This window comes from Solanum verrucosum, unplaced genomic scaffold, assembly GCF_900185275.1.
Source record: "Solanum verrucosum unplaced genomic scaffold, falcon-dt-bn FXZP01000222.1, whole genome shotgun sequence".
Taxonomy (NCBI): Eukaryota; Viridiplantae; Streptophyta; class Magnoliopsida; order Solanales; family Solanaceae; genus Solanum; species Solanum verrucosum.
The window spans coordinates 542,921-570,547 of record NW_026020027.1 but is presented as its reverse complement, the minus strand read 5'-3'; the positions used below and the strand labels follow the sequence as shown (position 1 = coordinate 570,547).

The 27,627-nt window shown below is 34.5% G+C and overlaps 4 protein-coding genes across 7 annotated transcripts; 3 read left to right on the top strand and 1 right to left on the bottom strand.

Annotated features, from left to right (window-relative positions):
* The first annotated feature begins 2,529 nt into the window (after nucleotides 1–2,529).
* On the top strand, nucleotides 2,530–12,359 carry LOC125821184 (rab GTPase-activating protein 22-like). 4 transcript variants are annotated; one of them, XM_049500598.1, is made up of 14 exons: nucleotides 2,530–2,917; nucleotides 3,845–4,064; nucleotides 4,999–5,094; nucleotides 5,255–5,358; nucleotides 6,399–6,565; nucleotides 6,716–6,793; nucleotides 6,987–7,109; nucleotides 8,165–8,253; nucleotides 9,564–9,669; nucleotides 10,161–10,258; nucleotides 10,369–10,626; nucleotides 11,126–11,209; nucleotides 11,590–11,657; nucleotides 12,182–12,359. In XM_049500598.1, exons 2-13 carry the CDS (start codon nucleotides 3,951–3,953, stop codon nucleotides 11,608–11,610), a joined length of 1,338 nt encoding a protein of 445 aa, XP_049356555.1. In that variant the 5' UTR covers nucleotides 2,530–2,917; nucleotides 3,845–3,950; the 3' UTR covers nucleotides 11,611–11,657; nucleotides 12,182–12,359. The 4 variants fall into 4 exon arrangements, with proteins under 4 accessions (XP_049356555.1, XP_049356553.1, XP_049356552.1 ...); XM_049500596.1 differs by having other exon boundaries at nucleotides 2,531–2,917; nucleotides 6,399–6,580; XM_049500595.1 differs by having other exon boundaries at nucleotides 2,532–2,917; nucleotides 6,399–6,580; nucleotides 6,710–6,793.
* Nucleotides 12,360–13,895: 1,536 nt separating this feature from the next.
* Nucleotides 13,896–17,082, bottom strand: LOC125821179 (COBRA-like protein 10). Its single transcript, XM_049500591.1, has 3 exons — nucleotides 16,255–17,082; nucleotides 14,490–15,932; nucleotides 13,896–14,095 (listed from the first exon to the last, which is right to left on the bottom strand). The coding sequence occupies exons 1-2, from the start codon at nucleotides 16,841–16,843 to the stop codon at nucleotides 14,509–14,511; spliced, it is 2,013 nt and encodes a 670-aa protein (XP_049356548.1). The 5' UTR covers nucleotides 16,844–17,082; the 3' UTR covers nucleotides 13,896–14,095; nucleotides 14,490–14,508.
* Nucleotides 17,083–18,643: 1,561 nt separating this feature from the next.
* LOC125821188 (DDRGK domain-containing protein 1) lies at nucleotides 18,644–24,002 on the top strand. Its single transcript, XM_049500601.1, has 9 exons — nucleotides 18,644–18,768; nucleotides 19,992–20,138; nucleotides 20,910–21,015; nucleotides 21,592–21,695; nucleotides 22,314–22,415; nucleotides 22,490–22,651; nucleotides 22,964–23,020; nucleotides 23,626–23,662; nucleotides 23,778–24,002. The coding sequence occupies exons 2-9, from the start codon at nucleotides 20,019–20,021 to the stop codon at nucleotides 23,984–23,986; spliced, it is 897 nt and encodes a 298-aa protein (XP_049356558.1). The 5' UTR covers nucleotides 18,644–18,768; nucleotides 19,992–20,018; the 3' UTR covers nucleotides 23,987–24,002.
* Nucleotides 24,003–24,927: 925 nt separating this feature from the next.
* Nucleotides 24,928–27,390, top strand: LOC125821110 (uncharacterized). Its single transcript, XM_049500519.1, has 2 exons — nucleotides 24,928–26,565; nucleotides 27,103–27,390. The coding sequence occupies exons 1-2, from the start codon at nucleotides 24,928–24,930 to the stop codon at nucleotides 27,388–27,390; spliced, it is 1,926 nt and encodes a 641-aa protein (XP_049356476.1).
* The last annotated feature ends 237 nt before the right edge of the window (nucleotides 27,391–27,627 follow it).

Here is a 27,627-nt window from a genome sequence, read left to right as displayed (position 1 = left end):
GTCACTCAATTATGAGTTTTTTTCTCAGAAAGTCACTCAAACTATGAATTCTTTTCTTAGAAAGTCACTCAACTTTGATTTTTAACTCAAAAGTCACTTAACTATGAGTGTTTCACTTACAAAGTCATTCAATCTATTTAATTGATTTTTTTCATTAAAACTTACATGAAATTTTTATTTCTAACTAAAATTATAAAAAAACAAAAAGATATTCATTTAAACCATTTAATAACCCGATCCGTTAGAAATATATTATTTCAATGATTTAATTATTTTTTTCAACTGAATTTACTAACATGAATTTTTTATTTCTAACCAATTTTTTTAAAAAATAAAAGGATATTCATTTAAGCCAATTAATTAATTTAACTATAGCACTCTAAAATCAACATGTAAAGACCATTTACAAAAATAAAAATAAAAATGTAAAGACCAAATCTTAATTAACTTAACGGTAGGAGAAACATTAGTAACAAATTCAAGTCAGTTTTTTTTAATCACTTCTTTTTGTTCCTTCATTATGTATCATTGTTACTAAAATTTTGAATTTACTAAAAAAGTAATTTTGTAATTTCTATATTTTATAAACAATGCATGGAATCGCTATATACACACACAATTGGAGAAAAGGGGTAAAATAAAAGGTAATATATTATATTTTTAGCGGATCAAGTTATTAAATGATTTAAATTAATATCTTTTTATTTTTTAAAATTTTAGTAAGAAATAAAATTTTCATGTTTGTAAGTTTAATGAAAAAAATTAATTAAATAGATTGAGTGACTTTGTAAATAAAACATTCATAGTTGAGTGACTTTGTAAATAAAACATTCATAGTTGAGTGACTTTGTAAGTGAAACACTCATAGTTGAGTGACTTTTGAAATAAAAACCAAAGTTGAGTGACTTTATGAGAAAAAAACTCATAATTGAGTGACTTTTGAGTTAAAAACAAAAATTGAGTGACTTTCTGAGAAAATAGTGTATAATTAAGTGACCATATGAGGTATTAACCCCTGAAAATGGGAAAGAAGAAGAAAGAATTAAAAAGTCAACTAAATAGGTTTTCACGCGCGGTCAACGAGTGTATTACACTCATTAGGCCATGTAAGTAGAAAGTGTCAAAATGATACAATGATTCTCTACATGAGGTGTCTAATATGAATATTGTCCGGTTAAAGTGTCTAAGTGAAATTTTATGCCAACTTTAAGGGGCCAACTTATGTTGATGTTTTGACTCACAATAATAAAAATCTTAAAAGACCAACAAAATCATATCAGATTTTAGTATAATTTTCATGTCGTCCTTTAATGCAACATGCATTTTATTTTGTAATTTTAAGTTCTTGATAAGATTTAAATTATCATTAACTATACTACTTTTTTTTTCCATATGTATTCAAATGATCTAGATAATAGAACAAAGAGTAAGAGAAATTCGGCGTCGAGTTTCAAAAATTTTGACAAAAAGAAAAGAAAATTTTGAAGAGAAGATCTAAAACAAATCTTAGTCATTTGTATGATTATAAATTATTTCATTAAGAGCATTACAAATTAAAGTTATTTTTAATAATAAAAAAGTAATACTATTCTTTTGTAATAATCTAAAAAAAGAAAGTGAATCACATCAATTAAAATGAAAAAAAGTAATTTTTTATGTTTAAAATAAAAAAGAAAAAAAAGAAGTCAACAAAATACGGATTAAGAAATTTTACATGTTAAGATATACCTATATGATATAGTAAAACAAATAACATGTTATGTCCATAACCTAATGGTAATTGTAATTTTTAATCCCAACAACATTGCTGGTTCGAATCCATGTGGTCACTAGGTGTCATGGCACCCCATAGCTAGACGTTATGTCAATCATACTCACCACATGTTGCCACATATTCGTCACCTCATATAAAAACTTCTTAAAACGAATCGTTAATTCAATCATACTCATCAAATATTACCACATCATTCATCACCTTATACAAAAGTTATTTCAATCATACTCATCAAATATTACCACATCATTCATCACCTCATACATAAACTTCGTAAAACAAATGGTTATTCCAATCATACTCGCCACATATTGCCACATTATTCGCCACCTCATACATAAACTTCTTAAATTATTTCAATCATACTCATCAAAATATTGCCACATCATTCGTCACCTCATACATAGCCTTTTTTTATTTCCAGTCATACTCGCCACATCATTCATTCACCCTCTCAAAATCGTTTCTAACATACAAAAAGCTAACTACTAATTTACACCTAATGTTAATACCAAATCAATTCAAGTCACATATTTATTGAATTTGCTATGCCGATAAATTTTTATCATAATTAAAGTGCGTCCAAGTCGATCCGAACAAAACTAAAAGTAAAAAATGAAATTGACCTTTCAAAATGACCATTCAATTGAGTACCTACTCATGTATGGAGGGAAATTTGGAGGTACCAAGTCCTTCGATCCCCCGTCTTCCTCGCTAAATTTCTTCTACAGGAAAAAAAACCCACAACAATGGCTAGAAAACGAAGACCCAAAAAAAGTAAGGCCACAAAGAGGCAAATTTATAAGTTTTGAAAGCATTAAACAACCAATTTTTTGTGTGTGGATGTGTTGGGGGTTGCCATTAGAGAGAACAAATCAAAGAAAAGTGTGATAAAAACTGCAAAATTACAACAAAAAGAAGAAAAAAAGAAATCTTTTTGAAGAAAAAAAAATAAATCTTTTTTCCCCCACCACCACAACGCCACCTCCAGCAAGAACAGCAAAAACAAAATCAAGAAAGGAAGAAAAAGAACCCCATAGAAAGCCCTCTTTCTTGTTTTTATTTTCTTTCAAGTTTTGGTTTTTTTGTTGTTTGGGAGCCACCAGCAGAGCAGAAGATTATCTGGGTTACATTTGTTTTTTGGTAAGGAGCTGCAGCTGGTTTTTTTTTAGACTGATTTATAATTCTTCATGAAAAAAAATGTTCTTTTTATTTTATGGTTTTTGTTGTTTTGAAGTCACTAATAGAGCAAAGGGTTATTTGGGTCACATTTGTTTTTGTTAAAAGTTTGATCTTTGTAAGGAGCTGTAGCTGGTTTTTTGAGATTGAATTTGGATTGATTTTATGATGGTTGTTGTTTTGAAGCTACGAGCAGAGCAAAAGAATATATGGGTAGGCTTGGTGGGTAGATGGTATTAGCATTATTCTCGTAGTTTCTTGTTCTTCGATTAATGCTATTGCCTGTTGTTTCTTATGTTTTGTTCTACCTTTGTATTGTCTTTTTTCGAATTGTCTTGTTTTGTGTTACTTGAGCCGAGGGTGTTTCAGAAACGGCTTCTCTATCTCCACGAGGTAGGGGTAAGACATGCGTATACTCTAGCCTCCCCAGACCCCACTTTTGGGATTGCATTGGGTATATTGTTGTACATTTTTTTCGTGTTAAAAGTTTGATCTTGACAAGGAGCTACTGCTGGTTTTTTTGAGATTGAATTTTGGATTAATTTAGTTCATTAAAAAAAATTTGTTTTTTTTGGTGGTTTTTGTTGCTTAATTCGTAATTTTTTTGAATCGAGTTAAGGGTTTATTCATTGTTTATTTGAGGTAAATTCAAAATTGTTCGAATTGTGTAATCATCAATTACTGACATTGGTAAGCGACCCAAAGCGATTTGATTATAATTCAATTCGTGACGATCATAAGTAGAAAGTTAAGCCACCAGCAGAGCAAAGGTTATTTGCTTCATATTTGTTTCTTGTTGAAATTTTGATGCAGCTGATAATAGGTGCTGGTTATTTGAGATTGAATTTTTGAATAATTGATTTTTTTTTTTTGGTTTTTGTTGTTTTGAAGCCACCAGCAGAGCAAAGGGTTGTCTGGGTCATATTTATTTCTTGTTGGTGGGGTGCGGTGCTGGGTTTTTTGAGATTGATTTAGGTGGATTTATATTATATCAAAGATGGCAAGTTTAGATATTACAAAAATGTGGAGGGATCCTGGTGCTCCAGCTGATTCATTCTATCTGGTTCGGCCGGAATGTAAGGATGTTCCCAAGTCCAAATTTAGAATCAAGGTTCGTATTTCCCTTTGTTCTAATTTATCTGATGTTGTTTGATTTGGTATGCAGTTTTAAGTAAGAAAGACAGACTTTTGAAACTTGTTTTCAGTGACATAACAGTTGTGTGCCTAAAATAGTTTTGAAACTTGTGGCATAAAATATGTTATAACATTTGTGGGACTACAAAAGCTTCTGATTAGGTACCATGGGGAGTTTAAAGTAAAATTATTTCTAAATATAAAGCAGATTAACAAAGACATAGTGTGAAGTGTGGAAATATTCGTTTTATTTCCCCTTTTTTCCCTTTCTTTTTCTTCTTTTTGTGTTGAGATTTAAGCGTGATGTTTCCGCTTGTAGCACATACTTATTGAGCCGTCAAAAGCTTGAATTGTCAACGCTCTTGAGGTTATTGAAGAATGATGTACTTCCTTCTTTTTTTAGGATCATGTAGTTTGATTGCACGGCCCCCTTGGATTATTGGTATGCATTCTAGGCTTTATAAAATGATTCACGGAGTAGCTTATGCCTCATGTAGTATAGATACATTGACGCTTGGAAGAATGATGTGCTTGTTGGGGATAAAAAGACGGGTTTTGGTATATTATGGAGGTTGGGATGGAGATGCAAGAGTGAACCATAAACCCCTTTCATATCCTGGTTATATATAGTACTATAGTAGTAGGAATTCATAGACAACTGTGCTGCAAGAAATACTACAGCGAAAGAGGTAAAAGTGGCCTCTTGTTCTGGTTGTAGCCTCGTAGGTAGGTATGTATCTCCTCATTCTGTGTTGTCTGGAGGCTGGACGAGCATTGAGGACACAGAGGAGATGATAACTATTGACTATCTCTGTTGTTGTTTAGCTCTCAAGAAATTGCTCTAATTTGTCTGTTTTCCACTACAACTCAAGTTCTACTCATGTTTACTATCTAATGATCTACTTATTCAGAATGGAAAGACCCTAAGTGAAAGAAAATGGCGCGCTGCATTTTCTCCAGAAGGTTATCTTGATATAGGCAAAACACTTGGTCGAATTCATAGAGGGGTAAGCTTGACTGAAGGTTTATGTAGCATATGATTCATGAATATTTCTATTCAACATTTTTGTCATGTTGGCTTTTGGCTATTGCTCTTTTTATAAATAATTCAATGTGAGATGATTATTATAGTAATATAGTAACCATCACGTATCCATGACATTTTAGGGAATTCATCCATCAATTAGAGGTGAAGTTTGGGAATTCTTACTTGGTTGCTATGATCCAAAAAGCTCACATGCAGAACGAGAGGATATACGAAAACAACGGAGGTACTTTACTTTCTTTTCCAACAAAAGCATAAATTGCTTATTTTCTTGTCAAAAAGAAAAAAAGTATAGATTGATTATATGTTGCCTAAATATTCAGAGTGTGAAGTCCCACATTGGTTGAGAGAATTTGTTGTGATCCTTCTGATACAATCTTGGACTAGCTTTTGGTATTAAGCTGAAGGTTCATTTCTTTTTATGGTATCATAGCTAGGCCTACTGGTTCTTGTTGTTGTTATGTTTCTCAAAATTGCTTCCCGTGTCATTTTATCCACACTCCAGTTGTCCAATCCTGGGTGATTTTTGTGAATGTCTAGTCCCACATTGGTTGTGGTCTCCTTAAATGGTCTGTAAGCAATCCTCGTATCATGAGCTTGTTTTTGTGGTTGAGTTACGCGCAAGGTCCATTTCTTCACGAGTAGGAATGCCATTCTCATCACAAAGGATGCACAATGCTATCTCATCTTTATTGCTAGTGTCTAGAAAATGTTCTACTTGTTGCATTTCCGGGAGACATTTAAGGGTCGTTCGGTAGAGTGTATAAGAATAATATTGGAAAGGGTGTATTACTTATGCGCGGATGAGATTAGTTATGCTAAGACTATTTCTTATCCAATGTTTAGTTTGGTGTATTAAATGTAGTTCTGTCTTTAACCATGTATTAATAACCTTGTAACTCTATGTATTAGTTATACACCCTATAATACTGAATAGGGTGTATAACTAATACATGTATTAGTTGTATATAGGCTGAAAATCCTATCAAACGAAGGATTAAATAATACCACAGCTAATACATGTATCATTTCTTCTAATACATCCTACTAAATGACCCTTTAGTCTATCTTGCATGGGATTCGAAGCTCTTCGGTTTTTGAAGATGCAAGTCCTATAGTTCTCATCTTTCTTTACTACTATGAAATAACTACCCTCAAATTATCTTCATATGCAAATCTGATTAGAATTTGACATTCCGCTGTCAAAATGAAACTTATCCATGTTCTAAATGGTAATCTGGACATGCATTTCTTGTGTACTTTCAGGACACAATATGCTATACTAAAAGAAGAATGCCGCACAATGTTTCCGGTGATTGGAAGTGGTCGATATATTACTGCACCTGTAATAACAGAAGACGGCGATCCTATTCTAGATCCTTTAGTACTTCAAGAGGCAAAAGCAGCAAAAGAGGCAAAAGAAGCTACTTCATGTAGTCAAGGAAATGGTAATCATGAAGATGTAGAGTTCTCAACTTGTGTCCTTTCCATTCTCTTCTCTCTTTTTTCTTGTGTATGGCTGTCCAGTCGTTGAATGCTTCATGACGTTGAGATTTAATCCTCTACTTTCCGTGCAGTAACAGGTGCTTCCGATGATTATGAAATGGTAAAGGAGGATGACAAAAGAGTAATAGAGTGGAAACTCTCGTTACACCAGATAGGTTGGTTATTATAAATGTAGATTTCACTTGATCTATTTTCCTAGTCAATCTGCCGAAGTATGGATTTGACAGATCCATTAGAGATTTATCTTATCAATATGAGAGTACTTGTCGGTTTCCTTTCTCTTCATATTGATATTTTCTTTGTTTATGTCTTGTAACCTTTCATTTCTTGGGTTCGTGCTTATTCTAGGACTCGATGTGGCTCGAACCGACAGGTCACTGGTCTTTTATGAGAAACAAGAGAATCTATCGAAGCTTTGGGATATCCTTTCTGTTTATGCTTGGTTTGACAAAGATGTTAATTATTGTCAAGGTGGGTTATCACAATATCTTCTTGAAATTAATTTTTTTCACTATCTTGGTTTCTCTTCGGTTCTACAATTACTGAGCCACAATGAATTATTGATTACTTTTTCTTCTTGTTTGTTCCAAAACTATAAAGATCGGTTGATATATTTTTAGGTAACGTGATGGTATACAACTACAACAATATGCCTAGTATAGTCCCACAAGTGGGGTCTGGGGAAGGTAGAGTGTATGCAAACCTTACCTCTACCTTTTCAGGTAGAGAGGTTGTTTCCGAAAGACCCTCGGTTCAAAGAAAGAAAAAACACAACAGTAATGAAGACATACGCAATAGCTAGATAGTAAGAAAATAGAGGCATATGAAGCAACAAGTAGTAATAGGAAACTGAGAGTGAGAAACATGGCAGTAGTAAAAATACGGAAAACAATACTAATACCATTGGTCGGAGAGACCCGATGCAAAACTATTTACTAGCCTTCTACCCGAATTCTTGACCTCCACACCGTCCTATCAAGGGTCATGTCCTCGATAAGTTGCAGGCTTGCTATGTCCTGCCTAATCACTTCTTCCTAATACTTCTTCAGCCTACCTCTACCTCTCCTCAAGTCCTCCAGAGTCAACCTCCCACACCTCCTTACTAGTGCATCTCCTCTTTCCATGCCAAACCATCTCTGCCTAGCCTCTCAAATCTTGTCTGCCATGGAGGTCACTTCTACCTTGCCCCAAATATCTTCATTTCTGACCATATCTCTTCTAGTAAACCTACACATCCATCTTAACGTCTTCATTTGCGCAACTTTCATCTTTTGGGCATGAGAGTTCTGGACTGGCCAACATTCCGCCCTATGCAACGGTCTAACTAATGCTCACCTTTTTAATCACATAAGACACCAGATGCTAGCCTCCATTTCAACCACCGCATCCAATGCGATGTGTGACATACTTGTTTTGATATATGCGTATCTATTGAAATCTTTTAAACGATGTGATGATATGCTTATCTATTACTTTTTGCTTCTTGTTTGTTCTAAATCTATAAAGATCTTGACTTTGCTGAACAGGGATGAGTGATCTTTGCTCTCCAATGATTATTCTTCTCGATGATGAAGCAGATGCATTTTGGTGCTTTGAACGTTTAATGAGAAGACTGGTATATATTCATAATCTTTACTCAAACAACATTCTTACATCATATCTGATGATGTAAAGTACTTCCTAATTATGTGCTTTCCAAGTATTACTTATTGACTGTGAATTGTGATGCTCCTTGTTCCCCAAATTTTCCTGGATACCAACATTATCATTCTGCAGAGCATCTCTTTTGGTCTCATCTTTACCTGAATTTTAGTACCATCCAGATATGTGCGCTTTCTCAAGATACAATGACATACCCAATGACCAGTGTAACCTCACAAGTGGGGTATGGGGAGGGTGGTGTGTACGCAACCTTACCCCTACATTATGAAGGTAGAGAGACTGTTCCTGATAGACGTAACACATATCAAAATCAAGTGTGTAAAACAAATACATTAGCGAAGAAATCATGCTGAAAACAATGAAGAAGAGAACAGTAGAAAGGACAAATAATACTATAACTAAAACAAAGAAAATAATGGATAATACTAAAATTAAACAGTAAGATAGCAGGAGAGTAATTCTTCATAAAAAAAAAAAGATAGCAGGAGAGTAATTTTAACAATGCTAACAAGGGAAGTAGACAACATTTGACTACCTACCAACCTCTCTCTAAAAGATTGGGTCACGTTTACCATGAAAAGAGCGTTAACTATAAGAATATAGGACTATACTTTAGACATGTCATCATAAATGGATTTAGTAGTTCAAGAAATTGCATCCCATAGTGTTTGCTACGATGCAACACACACATAGATTGCAACAACATGGACTATACCGAGCATGTGAATGGACCAGCAATAGATATTTGCTAGCCATCCCAAATATGACCATCCAACCGCTATTAATATCTTCCCGCAGTTGTCCTGTTTGTGCATATGCTTTGCTTTCCATGTTAAAGCAGAGTTACCTTAATTGGCATCCTAATTTAAACTGATGTTGAGATGTTAAGATTGTCATGCAACCATAATCTCATGTTATGCTATCGTGAGAAAAGCTGCATATGAGATGGTACATGTAGGAAAATTCTTCACCCTTTCTAGTTGAAGTGGAGTATATTTATGATACCGACAACAACATACCCAGTGTAATATCACAGTGAGGTCTGGAGACCAGAATATTAGTCGGAATGATGTAGCAGGAACAATCATAAGCTAATAAGTTTCTTGTCTAGCAGATTTACTGTCTGTTATTTTATTTTGGTTATAAACTTTTGTTCTTACTACACTCACCATATTTTGAGCCATATCTTCAGTTATTTGTGTTACTGTATGTTATATACTTTTGCAATTATTGTGACTGATACCAACTATTGTGTCTTCAAAGAGAGGAAATTTCAGGTACACTGAGAGTTCTGTCGGAGTAGAATCGCAGCTAAATAATCTAGCTTCAGTAACTCAAGTTATTGATCCCAAACTTCACCAACACTTAGGTAATTCTGTTTACTTTAATGTTTAAATACTATGCACTAAGCAGACAGTTATAACTTCCTTTCTATCAAGACATGATGCTCTGGTATAAGTTGTTAATATGATGCCCTCTTTCCTTTCCTTTTTAAGTTAATGGTCAAAACACACTTGAGCTATCTCTTGTTCGCAAGTTCCGCACTCCAACTATAAGTTGTTCTCTTTTCCTATCTGAACTATCACCAACTATGTATTAAAACACACCTCGAAGCAGATTAGGCCAAATATCTGTTGTGATAGTTCATGTAGGAAAATGGAACAACCGGTGGTAGTTCACCTAGGAAAAGAGAACAAATGATAGTTCACCTAGGAAAAGAGAACAAATGATAGTTGAGGTGTGAAACTTGCAAGAAAGTGATAGTTCATGTGTGTTTTTGACCATTATCTCTCTCTTTTTTAAAAAATACTTCCTCGTATCTCCTTGTGAATAAAATTCCTTCTGAACTTGGATTGACAGATAAATTAGGTGGAGGTGATTACCTGTTTGCTGTCCGGATGCTCATGGTTTTGTTCCGTCGAGAGTTTTCTTTTTGTGATTCATTATATCTTTGGGAGGTAAGGTTTCTCTACTGAAAAAACTATCCAGTGTTTGTTTATTCGACGATCAAATCATGTTCTTATTGTTCCTAAATTTTCTTTGCTCCGTCTTGACCTTTTTTGAACAGATGATGTGGGCGCTGGAATATGATCCAGACTTGTTTCTTACATATGAAGACCCTGAATTAGCTGCGGACAAATCTGAAGAATCTAAATCAAAAGCAAAGTCACGCCAGGTTGGGAAATTTGAGCGAGAAAACATGAAAAATGCAGGCAAAGCTGCAGAAGCCCCCCTCCCCATTTCCGTTTTCCTAGTAGCCAGTGTCCTGAAAGACAAGAGTGATAAATTGCTGACAGAAGCAAGAGGACTGGACGACGTTGTTAAGGTTTTTAACTACATAATTTAAGTACTATTTCGAAGTTTAACTAATATACATTGACAATGTGAAGAAATTTTTACACTGTCAAGTTGCCTAAAGGATACATGCTGCTACAGCAGGTAAAGGTGATCTGATAGTGTTAAAATTCCTTACCGTCAGCGGATATTAGTTACACTTCTTTCTAATGTCTTTTTGTAGGAAACTTCATAAGCAACGGGGTCAACGTTGGCAATATTCACGTGTCATGAAAATCTTGAAAATACCCATGCATCTTTTCTTGTAGTACTAATCTAGAGGGGACTTTAAATTGATTTCAGTGAAACAACAAGAAGTCCATGGAAAGTCACTTTCAAACACTAAAAATTCAAGAAAAACATATGAACGGTAGTCATTTTAATTAGAAATGACATGGACTAAATACAATTGTATTTGTACTCATTCTTGGTAAGGTTCATTGTTTTCCCTTCATGGATTCATATTTTAATCGTCTGCTTATTATTTCCAGATACTCAATGATGTTAACGGAAACCTGGACGCTAAAAAGGCTTGCACCGGTGCAATGAAACTTCACAGGAAGTATCTTAAAAAGGTAATCTCTGAATCCTGTTGATGACTACATGCAAATGCCATTCCAACAACAATTCTAAAGCAATACATAGCAGTGCGGTGTAGGCCAGGGGCAGAGCTAAGGGCGCAAGGGGTTCATCCGAACTTCCCTTTGCAAAAATATTATACTGTACATATATAAAATGTCAAAATTATCTTGTATGTACTTATAGTATATGTTAAATCCCTTAGCTTCTTCGTGAGAATTTTGGCTTCACCATGGGTGCATGCAAATATCTATATATCAGAAACTGTCATTTATTAGTATTAGCATATTACGGAACATATTATATTAACAATATATGCAAGATTGATTCTGCAAGAAGTTATTACCTCTTGAAATACTAATGCTGGTTAAAACAGGCGGCGAACACCCACAGGTAGCCGGGCCAGAAGAAACTGCTAGGTGATTCATAAACCATGGAGCTCATGTAAGTAGCCTTTGTTACCCTCTTCCTTTAACCTTGTGGCTCTCTTTCTGAGCACATTGCTTTCGGCTATAAAATGTACTTCCTCTGCTCCAGTTTATGTGACACTTCCTTTTTAGTCCGTTCCAACAGACTTGTTAATGATTTTTTTTCATAACCACATAGATGTTATGGCACGTTTAAGGCCACATGTTTCAAAAGCTTTATATCCACACAAATTTTATGGCACGTCTTAGACCACAAGTTTAAAAGTCTTTAGTTCTTTCTTAAACACCATTTTGATTCAAATTATGTCATATAAATTGGAATGAAGTAAGTATATAATAAGATCAATCTGATTTGTACTTACTCTGAGTTCTGGATTCAGTTGAGCCGATAATCTTTTGAAAACAACCTCTCTACCTCTACGAGGAAGGGGTAAGGTCCACACCCCATTTTGTGAGATTTCACTGGATATGTTGTTATTGTGGTCTGGATTCGCTTCTGGTGTATTCCGACTTTCTAAATGAACACCATTTTTTATGCAGACCAAGAAGGCTCTAACAAGTTTGATACTTCGATTTTTCGGCCAAGTCAAGGGACAATGGCTGCTTTTGTATACTGTGATACTGATTTAGTAAAGAGAAATATGTAAATTGTCATTCTTTGTGGTTCCATATTTGGAACTATCATCATGTACATGTAAATTTTTTTCCAAGTAGTAAAAATGTGCCTTCAGGGTTGATGTATACAAAAACACTTTTCCAAAGCATGTAATTAATTTTACTTTTAGAGAGCCATGTTTAACATTAATGCTGCTATTTACTTATATATGAGAAAAAAAGAATAGATATAGTCAAACCTTTCTATAACAGTAATTGGTTGTTATACACTTGTAACAATAGTTGACATTCATATTTTATATGATTATTCTAGATAAAAATTACCCAAGAAATGACATGGATGTTATAGAGGTAATTTTAGAAAGAGTGTATTGTTGCAATGATGGATATTGTTGTTTATAAGTATAAAGCTATAATAGAGGTAAAATATAAAATAAAGATTGATATTAAAGAAAATTTGTTTGTTATAAAAAATGATTATTATAGAAAAGTATGATGGTACAGTATTTTGGACAAATTAGAAGAACTATAGATGGTATGGCTATTTATTTGCAAAAGACTCCATAAGAGTTTTTTTTAAAGTTGAAGTCGAAAAAGGATATTTGATTTATTTCAACTATGAATGAAAAATATATATATTTTTAAAGAGTAAAGGTTGAGAAAATATATTTGGAGGTTGAATTTGTATTTGGAGTCTTGGAGATACATTTTACTTGAACTATCTGATAAGACAAATGGGGTCATGATAAGACAAAGTTTGATTTTTTATATTTGATTGACCTAATATTTAGTAGGTTCATAAAAAATTGTTTGTTGATCAATAATCATTGCTTTGCCATGTCTAACATTGTTTATTTTAGCATTTCGCGGATTTTATATGTATTAGTACATGCTCATTTTTATGAAGACGAAAGGATATATATTCAAAATTTATATCAAAATTGGCAAGTCATTGATGTCAAGTGTTTGAATAACATAGGATTATACAGAGTATGTTGTATTGTTTACACCTACCGAGGTTCTTAATATGACACAAGGTAAAAATTTACCCATATTCGATGTTTATATTGTATAAGATAATAAATATTTAGTAATAAATAATTAAGTGAGAATACATATCAACCATAATTAAATGATAAATGTATGTGTGAAAGATATTTGTCTTTCATTCACATCTTTCGTGCAAACATAGGTCCAATACTAATGCACCGTTTTCTCCGAGCAAAATATCGAATATTTATAATATTGTGGTATGTTCAGGATCGAGATAGTGTTGATCAGCCAACTGAACCTCTACCCTCATTTGAATATCAGGAAGGAGAGGTTGTTCTAATTTCATATGCAACCTCACACTCAGAAATCCACGATTCTGATTCGATTTCTCACATTATAATCCCTCCCCTATTTCCCCTTCCTTACCCCAATTTTATGAACAAAAAAAAATCAGTTGAAGAAGAGTACTAAAGTAGAAATTTGAAGAAATATTAAAAATAGTACTCCTTGTGAGAAGTACTAGAACAAATAGTGTATCTAAAACCCTATAAATAATCCATTCTATGTACTTCCTATTGAAGTAACATAAAAAAAAATTCAACAATATCCACTTACTCTCACCACCAAACTCCACTACACAAGAAAGAAAAAAAAAGTTTCATGTTTCATTTGTGTTGTAAGGTTTTTTTCTTAAAAAAATAGATACATCAATCAAACAAGTATACATTATTTTTTTCTTGTCTTAAAAACTTTGTTTACAAAGTCTTGTAATTTCCATATCATGTCTTTTACAACTCCCAACTTCAGTTCCATTTTGCCTCTAGAGAAAATCTTGAAACAGAAACCCTGCAATAAATAAGCACGGATCATCAGAGGTGGATCCAGGATTTGAAGTTAACGGATTTCTACAGTACAGAGTCAAATATTTGTAGTGAATCTCTTAATACATATACAGAGCCAAGACGAAAGCTATTGGATTCTTGTGAAATCCAAGAAAATGACTTATGTCATACCAAACACATCAGTAAACATTACTATCAATCTTAAACTTGAAACTTTCATCTAAATGCTATCTGGTTAATTTGCTAATATTATCATCGATCTTTTAATAGGAATACATGTTCTACAATCCAATGGAACCCCAGAAAACATTTTTTTTTCTCGAGTAAATGACTTCTGTCATACCAAACACATCGTAAATGAGTTCACTTTTATCACAAAAAAGAAGATGTGAGTATACCAGTTGATAGGATGGGAAATCAGTGGAATTGGTCTGTCAACAGAAGAAAAGTGAGGAGAGCAAGCAAAACTGCAGGCAATAAACCAACTTGGGATTTGAATGCTGCATGACTTTTGGGAAAATTTGGTGGTAACGCGCATTCTTCACCGTTGAAAATCACCTTAGAAGGGAATCCATCTCCACCTTCAATGTTAACATTTGGTGTATTTTTCTTCAAGAATGAGATCACTGATTGTTGTTTTCCAGGTACTTTTGGATCCTTATTAGGATTAGTTCCATTCACTTGTCCAACCAAATAGGTCAATCCTTTCAAGCCTTGCATAAAAATCGTATTGGTTCGTTGAGGTAACTTAGTCCCATTGAATGAGTAAACGTTTTCGTAGCCATCACCAATATTCTTCTTCATCTGAACAGCTGTGAACCAGTCTACAAACGGGTCGTTTCCCCAGTTAAAGAGAGTCATACGAGCCGTCCATCCAGTTTTGTAATTGCTTTCCAAGTGCCAATTGATACTAACTCCACAGTTATCAGGACAGGGGAGTTTATTTGGCATTGCGCCTAAACGCTTGATCCTGTTCCATTCTTTAGCTAATTTTTCCCTGTCTTGGAAAGGGACTAGAAGGGCTTGTGCAGGGAGAGGCAACGGCTTTGCATTCCCGTCACATTTAGACGTCTGTTCACAGCCACAGGCACAAGTGTTGCAGGGGACAACAGAGTCAGTATAGAAAGCTGAGAAAGAAACACAGCATTTCGCCTGTTTTGGCTGTGGACGCGAAATGTTGCAAGTGATTTGCCAACTAGCAACAGCATTAAGAGTAATTCCGATTTTACTAGGATCAGGGAATCCTGTTGGATCAACTCTAATAGGCGGGCCACATTTGTAGGACGGATTAACTCTACCCTCGATTTTCCAGTTCTGAGGCGGATACAGGGCAGTTCTGTTCATATCAGGAGGAAGTTTGAAAACTTCCATCTGGAAAATAGATCGAGCCTTAGTCCCGTTCATAGTAGTTGGCAAGAGAGCTCCATTTTTGCAACAAAATGGTAACTTGCCAAGTTTGTCATTATTTTCCATTTCAGGTGGCAAATCGGATATGACTGGCTTCTTTTGGCAATTCATGACAACACTGAAATCGAAATCCTTGTAGTATTGTCCTTGAGGTCCGTAAATGCATTCAGAAGGGTCTTTTTTATGAGTGTAGGCACCTTTCATGCTATAAATGAACTCATTCCTCATCCACTCCCACGTCAAATTCCAACGATCAAGACGTCCTAATGGACTGATGTTGTCGATGGTGACCTGAGCTTGATACTTGTTCTCAAACGCGGATAGAACATCATATGTGAACGAAAGGTCTCCGTTTTGACGTTCCATAAACTTGATGGAAGTATTTTTTGGCTTGAACTTTGGATCCTTTTTGCAGCACATCTGCATAAAAGTTTCTGCAAATTTCACAACAAATACAACATTTTCAGATTCAAACACAATTATAGTAATCAAAAATATGTAGTGTTTGTGTCAGATTGGGTTGATCTCGAATAGTTCCAGCACAGATTTCGAATAACTCAAATCACCTAGTCCATTCCAAGAAAAAAAAAGACACATTTCTATATTTTAAAAGCTCTTTTTAAGGTTAAACATCTCGGTTTACCCTTTATCGCATTCTCTATAGTCATGCATGCATAGTGAATCCAGTTATTATTGTAATATTAATTTGAGATTGTTGTAAAAACCGTAAATGAAACTAAGTATATATATACGTACTGAATTTCTTAGGAGCAGGGCATTTGTATCCTTCATTGAGGAGATTAATTGACTTCGGCATTGGAGTTGATTTCGTCGGAACTCCAAATTGCGTCCCTTTTATCTTCACCTGCGCGGCCATCTGAGTAAAATCTCCGGCGGTATCAATCGCCGTTTTCAGATCAGCCTGCGGGAACCCAGCCAAAACGGTACCGTTTTTCCCGGTTTTAACCGGAAATCCGTCGCCGCCCATAGCCACAGCTCCATCAGTAGAAATCAAAACCTCATTATGCTGAAACCCTACCTGAACTTTCCATGATTTCAGCTCAAATAGACCTGTATTTATCACCGTCAACATCGACGTAAAAGCCCATGCCTGTGCCGTTACGTTTTTCACAAAAGGATATTCCCTTTCCCGATTATCAAACGCGTACGTCACGAATACACCGTCGCAATTCTCTTGCGCCGGCGGCGGCGCCGCCTTAACCACCTCCTCGCCGCCGTAATCCTGACCATTACATACCTCAATGCTATAACAAAACACAACTAGCACAATGCAATTGATCAAATTCATCCATGGTATTTTCATTCCTTCACTTCTTACGATCATTTGAAGGAATTTCAATGGCGGAAATTAGTTGATCTTTATTTATTTTATTTCCTGTTTTTTTTTCAGGTGTATCTCAGTTCAATTTTTGTTTTTTTTTACCGGCGGAAGAGGAAGAGGACGATGATGAACTGATGCCGCGTGAAAAAAACACACGGCAATCAAATCGATCAACTACGTCTCAATTCCAAATAAGTTGATTAATGTTGAATATGGAGAGAGAAAAAATGAACGATACACAAAGATGAAACATTATGAATCAAACAATTAAAACGAATTTTGAATGACTTGTTCAACGTGCAATATTGTTCCTCAAGTTTATGGCGATATTTAAGGAGAAGACACAAAATGGTATGTTTTTACTATATATGTTTGAATTAATTTATTTTTTTTGGATGGTTAGAAATGGAGTTATGACTAATGCTCTAGAGGATTTTTTTTTTTTGCTAATTTTTAGGAGGAAATAGAAAAGAAAAGAAAATGTGTTATAGGTAAGGGTGAATGTTTGGTTCGATTTTATTAAATTTTGATTTGACTTTTTGATTTTGGAAAAGTGTGTATCGAATATTAAACTAATTTAGTTTGATGTTTTTTTAAATGATTTGTCGATGCAAACGAGAAATAAACAAATAGGAATATTAGATATCATCATATACTAATTAAGATGTATTTTGATGTAATTGATGATAATTCAAATAGGAAATAGAAAAAAAATAAAATAATACTTCAATTCATATGAATGTTTAATCATTATCTTCAATTGCTTCTTTTTGTATATATGTATAGCGAAATAGACATAGCTTTCAATTGTATATGTATAGCGAATTATACATATATATGTTTGTTATGCAGCGCAATTATGCAAACTTTGCTATAATATACAATTATGATTTTTTTTGTTTGCTATATATGAAAGTTGCTCATTTCAAATTGAATCAAACCGGACCAAACCAATCAACAAAATATAAACATACTATATACCTCTAGCTATATGTACCCTTATCTTGAACATCCACGGGTTAAGTGTTCAAAATCTACCAATTTTCTTTTTGACATATACATATGATGTCTATGTCTTCCAATTCTGGATACGTGTAAGTAGATGCTTAAATTTAAGATTGAATAAATAGACACATTTATCCTATGCAGCGTTCTATATGGCATTTTTGTGTCCGATGTGTATTATGTCACGTATGACTTGTATGTCTAGTTGTTCAATTTTATACAAATATAAATGACTACTTGTGCACGTCAATGACATAGATGTTAGTTGAAGTCAAATTACTTTAGATATTAAAAAAAAAATCATTTATAGTAACGTATTATGCCAATTTCTTTATTGCACTAAGTTGTGGTCCACAAAATTCTTTTATGTCTCGCGTTGAAAAATATTAGATATTAATAAACTCATCACATCAATCTAAATTGACAAAAGTTGACAACATGAAAATCAATAAATTTATAAAATTTTGATACCATCCCACATATATATACGTCGAGTAGGATAATCAAGGGGTAAAACATTTTTTGTCAAGAAATTTTTCATTTCGATATTTCAGAACTCAAATATAAGACTTTTTTAATGATGGAAAGATTCAGAAATCATCATCCATATAAAACCTCATACATTTCATATAATTACACCTAATTTCAAACACCGTATATATGTCTGAAGTTGATAATTGTGCAAAAAAAATATTCATATTTACGCTAAATCAAATTTTAAATCAAATAATTGAATATATGATAAACTAATTGAATTATATTAATTAATTTCTTAATTTAAATAAGAAATTTAGACCCGAGTTTTTATTATTTTCGACCCGCCAGTTCCTCTTTCACCTCACGTCCATTTAACCGGATTATCGTATCGGAAATTGCTTCTCTGCGTCTCTTTCTCCGGTGACCGCCGGCGATCTCCTTCTAAGGTAGGTTTCGGCCTCCCTCTCCCACTCAACTATCCTTTTTTGTATTTTTCAATTAGGCATAAACCCTAATCCAACTTTATAATCCTGTATAATTTGTTGAATACGGATTGTTAAGCTTTGTGGTTGTGATTTTAACAAGTTAATTTGCTCAATTATGCCTCATTTCCAACTACTTTTGAGTTTTTTCTGTATGAATCATCTGCTTATATGATTCTAATTTTGAATAGATTACATTTATTTAAGCTATTAGCCTGTGGCAAATGATTTGTCGCAAATCTGTTTCTTTAGCTGGCCTCGGACTGGTTATGTCTTGTGAAACTTACTTTGATGGAGTTCAGTTTCTAATCGTTTTAAATTTAGAGGTTTCAATCATGTGAAGTCAACTTTTGTGAAAAGAGGCCAGATATCCAAATCACTCTATCCTAAGTGTTTAATGTAGCACCCGAGAGTCGAGAGTGTGACCTAGTGGTTAGTGAAGTGGATTGAGCACTATGAGCTCTCAAGTTTAATTTCAGATAGAGGCAAAATACTAGGTGATTTCTTTCCATTTGTTTCTATTCTTGGTGGACAGAATTACCTGATACCTGTTGTGTTGGTGGAAGGTGACAGGTATCCTGTGGAATTAGTTGAGGTGCGTGCGTGCTGGTCCATACACCACGGTTATCAAAAAAATAATAGTTTATTGTCGATGTTTTCTGGGATACATTAAGGAATTTGCAATTCAGTTACAGTGATTTCTGTCTGTCTGTCTATGTATAGAAACTGAAATTTTAGTTCTTGAACTTCCTTGTGATTTTGACAAGTTAATTTGCTCAATTATGCCTCAATTCTAACTAGTTGAGTTTGGATATATGAATGATCTGCTTACATTCCACTCTTCAAGCCTATATGGTCTCAATTTCAAAGAGTCATCAACCTATGGCGACCCTCTTCCTTTATCCGGCCTCGGACTGGATATGCCTTGTGAAACTTCTTTTGATGGAGTTCAATTTCTAATCGATTAAAAATTCAATCATGTTTAGTCAGCTGATCTGAATGACCGTCTATATCCAAATCACTCTATCCTAATTGTATAATGTCAAAGTTTTTCTGGTCTACATTGAGGAATTTGCTTAATTGCGTATAAAGGTTTTTTCGTAGCTCACTTATCATGTTGACTCTAACTTGTTTGGGATTGAGGCATAGTATTTGTACTTATCATACCTTGTGTATTGATCTATCAGACAGGATACTGCACTGAGTATTGAAAAATGGAGGACATGTTGGTAGTGATTCTCTCGATGCTTCTGGCTCTACTATTAGTTCCGCTTTATCTGTGGAAGCGCCGACAAAATTCTCAGTCTTCCAGAGAACATGAAGATGAACCTCAGGTTGATATGCTTTTCCTTTTGGTCTATGGTTTCTTGCAGCTTGTTTTCTGTTACAAACGTGGTGAGGTAAGAGGATTATCCTTGAAAGTTCTCCGGTACAAGGTGACAGGAATATGGGATTGATTCTTTAACCCTCCTAACTAGAGAGTGATCTGCAAGTGGGTATCACACCATCATTAGGGTTTGAGAAGATTATGAATTGATGTTAGCATTAAAGTTTTGGTATAACCATAATAATTAGTAGTCCTTGGCCCATTTTATATAACAATATGTGACTGGATATGATGAGCTTAAGATGTTAATATGAAACTAATTTTATAGTAATGACAATGAAAGAAAATATCAGTAATGGTTATAAGTAGTTTGATAAAGTTAAGTTTGAATAGTTTAATGATTTGAGTTCTTAAAGGTGTGAAAATTGTATAGAAATGTAATATGCTGAATATCTTGGGATGTCCCGAAATGTGGAAAGAGTATTTTATAAATCGGGACGGAGGGAGGGAGTGCAATACATCAGCATGTTCGTTTACTCTAAGTCTTATTACCGACGCGATGGATTGCTATTTGAAAATACTTTCAATACAAAAAGAGCTCCTTCCGGCTTTAATATACTCACTATGGTGACATTAATGGAGGGACTTGTAAAAAGTGCCGCAATGTTGTTTAATCGTCATTGTATTTGGAGAAATAAGAAATTAACCAAAAAAAAGAAAGAAATTAACTCATATTCAAATTTAGCAAAAACTGAAACTGTTATTGGCTAAATATCAGGTTGAGCAGAGGGACACTGTAGTAAGAGCCACTGGAACGCGTCGAATGCGTCGAAGACCAGCTTCTTCAGCTGCTAGCACATCTTCAGCTGCGGCCACTATAGATGGTATTCTTTCCTTCATCTCTTGCTCTGTTGTAACTGTTTGTCTAATTTTCTTCTGGTAATGTCTAATTATTTTTTTCTTTCCATATCTGTATAGCTTATTTATTTTTGAAATTCAAAGACTATATCACTTTTTCCATGATTTTTCCCTGTAATTTTTTGGTTCAATTTCAAGTTGGAGGTAAAAAGAAATAGGCCACTGTTTCTCACCTTGAGCCCCTGCTTCAAAATATGCAAGATAAAACTACAGGAGGAGTCTCCTTCCATTCATTCAAAATGAGCCTAATTAGCTGTGGCTTATTTAATCGGCTATAACTTTGTTTCTTTATGTTCATCCTCATTGTGACAACTTCATTTGTAAAGTTATTGCATCAAACGAGAAGTGAAGGGTTAACATTCGTGGACAAAATCATGCTTATTGTTATGTTTCTTGGTTCAGAGATGTATTTTTGAGTTTAGGTGGCCTAGCTCTTCTTGGTTATTATCTCCAAACTGCTTTCCCTGCTTTAGGTGCACTAGATTGAGTTGATGATTCATAATGACTGTATCATGTTTATATATTTTTTCAAATATGTGCAGAACCGGTTGACAGTGATGATGAAGAGCCTGGAGATGGATATTATACTGCAAAGTCATCAAGGAAAAAGGAAAAGAAGCGTCAAGAGCGGGAAGCACAAAGACAGGTATCTCAGACTTTAAAGCATTTGCCTTTTAAGAGTACAGGCATTTGCAACAAGTCCTCTCAAATGATAGAAATAGAAAGAGTACAAGCTTTTCCAACATAAGACACAACATTTTACGTACTCAAGTTTGTTAGTTAGGTCCTTGACGCAACTAAGAAGATTAGGAAAAAATTATAGATAGTTTAACAATTACTAAGATAGAAATGGAACAGTAGTATACTTTGAAGAGAATTAATAATATGGAACTGAATCTGCTTAGTGTGCAAATTTTCAATTCTTACCTGGTTGCTTCCCGTCACTTTGTGGTTGGGGTAATTTATCTCACATCTTGAGGGTGCAACGCTAAAGAGTGGCATGATTTAACACATTTTGCAGTGTGTTAATAATGGGATTCACCATAGAATTAAGACTCCCTTCAAGAGTCACGAATACCATCTTCATGACCTTAAGTTATACCGCACATGACTTCGTCTTTTAGATTTAGAATTGGATATAAGTAAGGCTGTGGGAACCACACTATTATATTTTCTAGGAAATGTGCATTTCTATCGCATATTGCAACTTTTAGAAATTGAAAAAAATCAGGGTTGATCATAATCCTTCTCATTGACTATATAGACTGAAGAAGCTACTCGGGAATCAAAACAGACAAAGCAAAGCCACTATGATGATATCAGGAGGAGGAAGGAGGAGGAGCGTGAAGCTCAAGAGCGTGCACTGGTAAATATCTGTCTGCGTGGAATCACTTTATGTGTTGCAGAATTCTTATGAGAGAACTGGAATAATTTGTGTAGGAAGAAGAAGCCAAGGCTCGGCAGGCCAAAGAGGAAGAAGCTGCTGCATTAGAGTTTGAAAAATGGAAAGGTGAAATTTCAGTTGATGCTGAGGGAACAACTGAAAACGAAGTTCAAGATGGAAGCCAGGGTCTACTTTTTGATTTTGTGGAATACATTAAGGTAATTTCAATTCATGCTAGTTAACTAATGACACACCAAAGATTCATATGCTATATCTACATTTTTCCTCTTTCTTTTTCTTTTTCTTTTCGCTTATGGTTGTGGTGACTGCTGAGATCTTCTCTTTCTTGATAAGTACATTTTCCTCTAACAGTACTAATTCTAAAAAAAAAAACATTCCTCTAATTCGCACTAGAATTATTAACATTTGTTTAAACGTACTTAAGCTTGTACAATAAAATTATGGTCAGAAGATATTCAAGATTTGGTGAAATATATTGACATGAGTAGGTCAAATCTTTTCATATGCAGAAACACAAATGTGTGCCATTGGAGGATCTTGCGGCAGAATTCAAGTTAAGGACTCAGGTAATCACATTTTTTCTGTTACCCATTTCTGGATGTTGGTCACCATATCACTTTTTTTAATCGTGTAGAATAGTGCTCGGCATTTTTGGTTCTCTAAAAAGGAAGCTAGTTCTTTTGCTGTAGTGAATTGTTGAGTAAAGTTGGTCATCTTCCTACACTTAAAACAGGGTATATAGGATGTGTTTGGAATGGAAAATATTTTCCAATTTTCCCATGGTTGGTTGTAGAAAAATAAGTTTCTTAAAAATGAGGAAAATGACTTCTATTTTAGAAGTAAGGAGCACAAGTTCCATAAGCGACGTTTCACATTGATTGTCTCCTCCCCACCCTCACCCCTCCCACCCCACACCTTTACCCCCAGCCCCACCTCTTTACCCCCAGCCCCACCTCTCGTAGTGTTTACCTAGATTATACGTAAATGCTTTTGAAACAGTATTGTTCATTTGCTTACTGAACAGCATAAAATAAGTAATAAAACCACTTATATAATTCTAGGAAAACATTTTCCTCCATACCAACACACCCGTAATGTTCTCACGATAAGCTATCCATTATTCTTGAATCACCCTCTCATTGCCCATTACTGTTTACTTCTTAAAATGCAGGAGTGTATCAATCGTATCAGCTCACTTGAAGAAATGGGTATCCCCTTACCTTCTCTTAAAATTTCGATCAAATTTTACTGTCTTGAAGCCATGAATTCTTGTTCTTTCCACATTGACTGAACGATAGAATATTTCGATGTGCTTTTGATCAGGGAGACTTTCTGGTGTTATGGATGATAGAGGGAAATACATATACATCTCACTAGAAGAAATGAGAGCTGTGGCCGACTATATTAGACGTGAAGGTAGGGTGAGTATCTCACACTTAGCTAGCAAGTCTAATCAATTCATTGATTTGGAACCAAAAGTTGAGTTAGTTGAGGATATAGGCAGCATCGAGGAGAAGACAGTTGTTGCTTGAGCTTAATGAACTTGTTGTATGATTAATTTTATGGAAAATCAAAGGTTAATAGACTTGCTTTACCCTAATTTACATGTATTTCCATCACCTTTCCTTTCTAGGGATGTTTGTCGGTTAGTTTGATATTTTTTATTTTGTTTTCAATGCAGAAAGATTTTGTTTTTTTAAAATGTTATACCAATGCCATACAGAAATAAATTCGATATGGCTAGATTTTTTCTTCTTTTTGGGTTATCGCGGATCGATGTTCCCGGTATACTCTATGAACTCTTGTATCTTCTTTTGTTGAGTTTCATACCATACCAGAACTATTAGGGGTGTGAATTTCTATTTAAATTATCATTAGCTATTGATCACTTTTCCTACTTGATATATCAGCAGCATTAGTCAAGTAGGAGAAATGAACAATGAATGGATGAGTTAAATTGCGATAAATAGGCATAATACATATATTAGCCCCTAAACTTGGCTTCAAATTTTAAGTTTGACCTCCAACTTTCACAGTGCACAAATAGACACTTTAACTATCCAGACTTTTAATAAATAAACCCGCGATTTTTGGACCAAAGTGCGTGAAATGCAAACGCTTCCACGTGTTTAAGTGAGCCAATCAATGACTGCCAACTAATTAAACATTTTACATGTCAATTTTAGAACTAAAAAATAAATTAATTAATTTCAATTAATAAAGAAGGGTTAAAACATTCCATCTGTTCATTTCACGTACACAATTCAAAATCATCTCAAAGTGAAAGTGAAAACCCTAGGTCAGCAAGTGAATCAAAATTTGGGAATCAAAGGGGGAAAATCGTTCAAGATTTTTAGGGAAGTTGATGTTCATCTGTTCAGGTATGCCTAAATTTGCCCTTTTGAAAGTTTATCTTTGATACAAAGTTATCACCATTAATGTAAAATAGTTATTTTCTTACAGCTTTATACATATGGGTCATATTATAGCTATTTTTCACCATGGAGGTCGCATTTATAAAGGTCAATATGTGTCGAAATTGGGAAACATCGTATTTAGCATAGATAAGGACCATTTCTCTTTGACCGAACTGAAATCGTATGCAAAAGACATTGGATATGATGAAGTTGATGCTTTTTTTACTGAAGACCCTATTACCCATAATTTTGTCAAGATAGAAAGTGACAGCCAACTATATAACTTTGTTAAAGATTTGTGGAGTGGGTCATTTTTTAAGTTGTTTTTGAAGCATGTGACTGTTAAAAAGGGGGGGTCCACTGCTACACCTACTTTGGGACCATTTTCTGTTGAAAATAATAATCAAGAATTGGGAAATTGCTCTAGGGTTTCACACACTGAACATGGTATAAATGGGGAAGGTGAAGTTGAACAACCATTAGATGAAGAAAATGATGATTCTCTTAACTTTGAAGAGGATAACTTAGATGATGTTCCAGATCAGGATGATAGTGAAGTTGATGAAGAATTGAGAGCTTTTAGAGAAAAACTTAGGGAAGACAAACAAAATGAAGCTGCAAAGCAAAAAAAGAGAACTAAAAAACTCTCAAAGGATCAAGGTGTTGAGCTTGGAGAAGTTGGCATAGATAAGGGATTTGAGAATATCTTCACCAATAAGGCAGCCAAATTTAATGGGAAATTGGGAGGTGATGAAGTGTTTATTGATTCATCAGATGAACCAAGTGAAGATAGTGATGAGGAGCTAGATGTTCTAGCACAACCAGGTGTTGATTTACCTTCAAGAAGAAAAAGCAACAAATTGAGGTATGATTCTTCTTCATCCGTTTCTTTCTTTGAGTTGGGTATGATATTTGAGAGTGCAACTCAATTTAGAAAGGCTGTTGCTGATTATGCTGTTCAACATAAGGTTCAGTTAAGGCTTAAGCCCAATGAACCTCATAGAGTTAGGGTAAAATGTGAAGGGAAGTGTAAATGGGAAATCTTTGCAAGCTTGGATAAAGATTCTGGAAATTTTTTTGTGAAGAAATACTATCCTGCTCATAGATGTATTTCAAAGAATAAGAACAGGTTGTGCACAGCCAAATATGTGGAAATGAAGATGAGGGATAGAATAATATCTCAACCTGACATGAGAGTTCATAAGCTTCAAGAGATACTAAAAAAAGAATGGGGCTTAAAAGTGGGAAGATCAATATGTTTCAGGGCAAAAATGAATGTTATTGCCAAGTTCTTGGGTGATTGGAAGCTTGAGTTTTCAAGGTTGTTAGACTATGCTGACATGATTAAGAGTACAAATCCTGGGAGTTCTTGTTGGGTTAGAACTGATAATGAAACAGTCAATGGCTTACACTTGTTCAAATATTTCTATGTTTGCTTTGCTGCATTGAAAAATGGATGGCTGGAAGGTTGTAGGAAGATTATAGGATTGGATGGATGCTTTCTGAAGGGTGCTTGTAGAGGAGAATTATTAGTGGCTGTTGGAAAAAATGGAAACAATCAAATGTATCCAATAGCTTGGGCAGTGGTTGATCAAGAAACTAAACACTCTTGGAGTTGGTTCTTAAACTATCTCATTGAAGACTTGCAACTTGGTGATGGAAGTGGCATAACAGTCATGTCTGACATGCAAAAGGTATTTATTCTGCCTTTGTTTATTTATTGCAGCTTACTGTCTTGTGTTACTGCCCTGTGTTACTGTTCTGCATTACTGCCTTGTGTTACTGTTTTGTGTTACTGCCCTGTTTTACTGTCCTGTATTACTGCCCTGTGTTACTGTTTTGTGTTACTGCCCTGTGTTACTGCAAAAGATTTAACATCATGAAGACATGATTAATTTTGTCAACTGTTTTTGCAATCAGTCATTTGCGCAGGATTGGCATTCTGTTTTTGGTGCAATTGGTCTGTATGGGAATGATGTTGCAAACTCACAATTTTATCATGTAGAATGACTTTATGTCACTGTAAAGGGATAATTAAGTATGATGAGCTGATTCATTCTATTTTTTGCATCTTGATCTTGTGCTATTTGTTTGTGGGTAGTTTGTTGAATCACTTTGTAATAAAAAGTTGCAAAATATTCTGTCTAAAAGGTTGCAAAACATGCAGCTATTCACTTAGTGTGTGAAGTAAGTGAAGTGTGCCTTAAAGTTATTGATTTAATATTTCTTAGGGTCTTGAGGTAGCAGTTGAAGTCTTACTTCCTAATGCTGAAAGAAGAATGTGTGCAAGACATATTTGGGCAAATTGGCAAAAAAGATGGAGAGGTGAGGAAAGGAGAAAAGCATTTTGGAGGTGTGCCAAAGCTAGCTTTGAGGTTAAATTGAGAGATGAATTTGAATATTTGGGAAAATTGGGTGATAGAATATGTGAGGCATTGCTTGGATATAACAAAGAATATTGGTGTAGAGCTTTATTTAGTGAAAGATCAAAGTGTGATGTGATGGAAAATAATGTGTGAAACATTTAATTCATGGATTGTTGGTCCTAGACATAAATCTGTGATTAGTATGCTTGAAGATATTAGACATAAAATGATGGATAGGCATGGAGATATGATTAAGTTTGTAGATACTTGGATCGGTGACATTTCACCTATGGCAAGATTGATTTTAGAAGAAAACAAAGAGATTGGTAGGACACTAAGGGTGAATTGGAATCATGACATTGGATTTGAAATTCAAGAAGAAGAGTATAG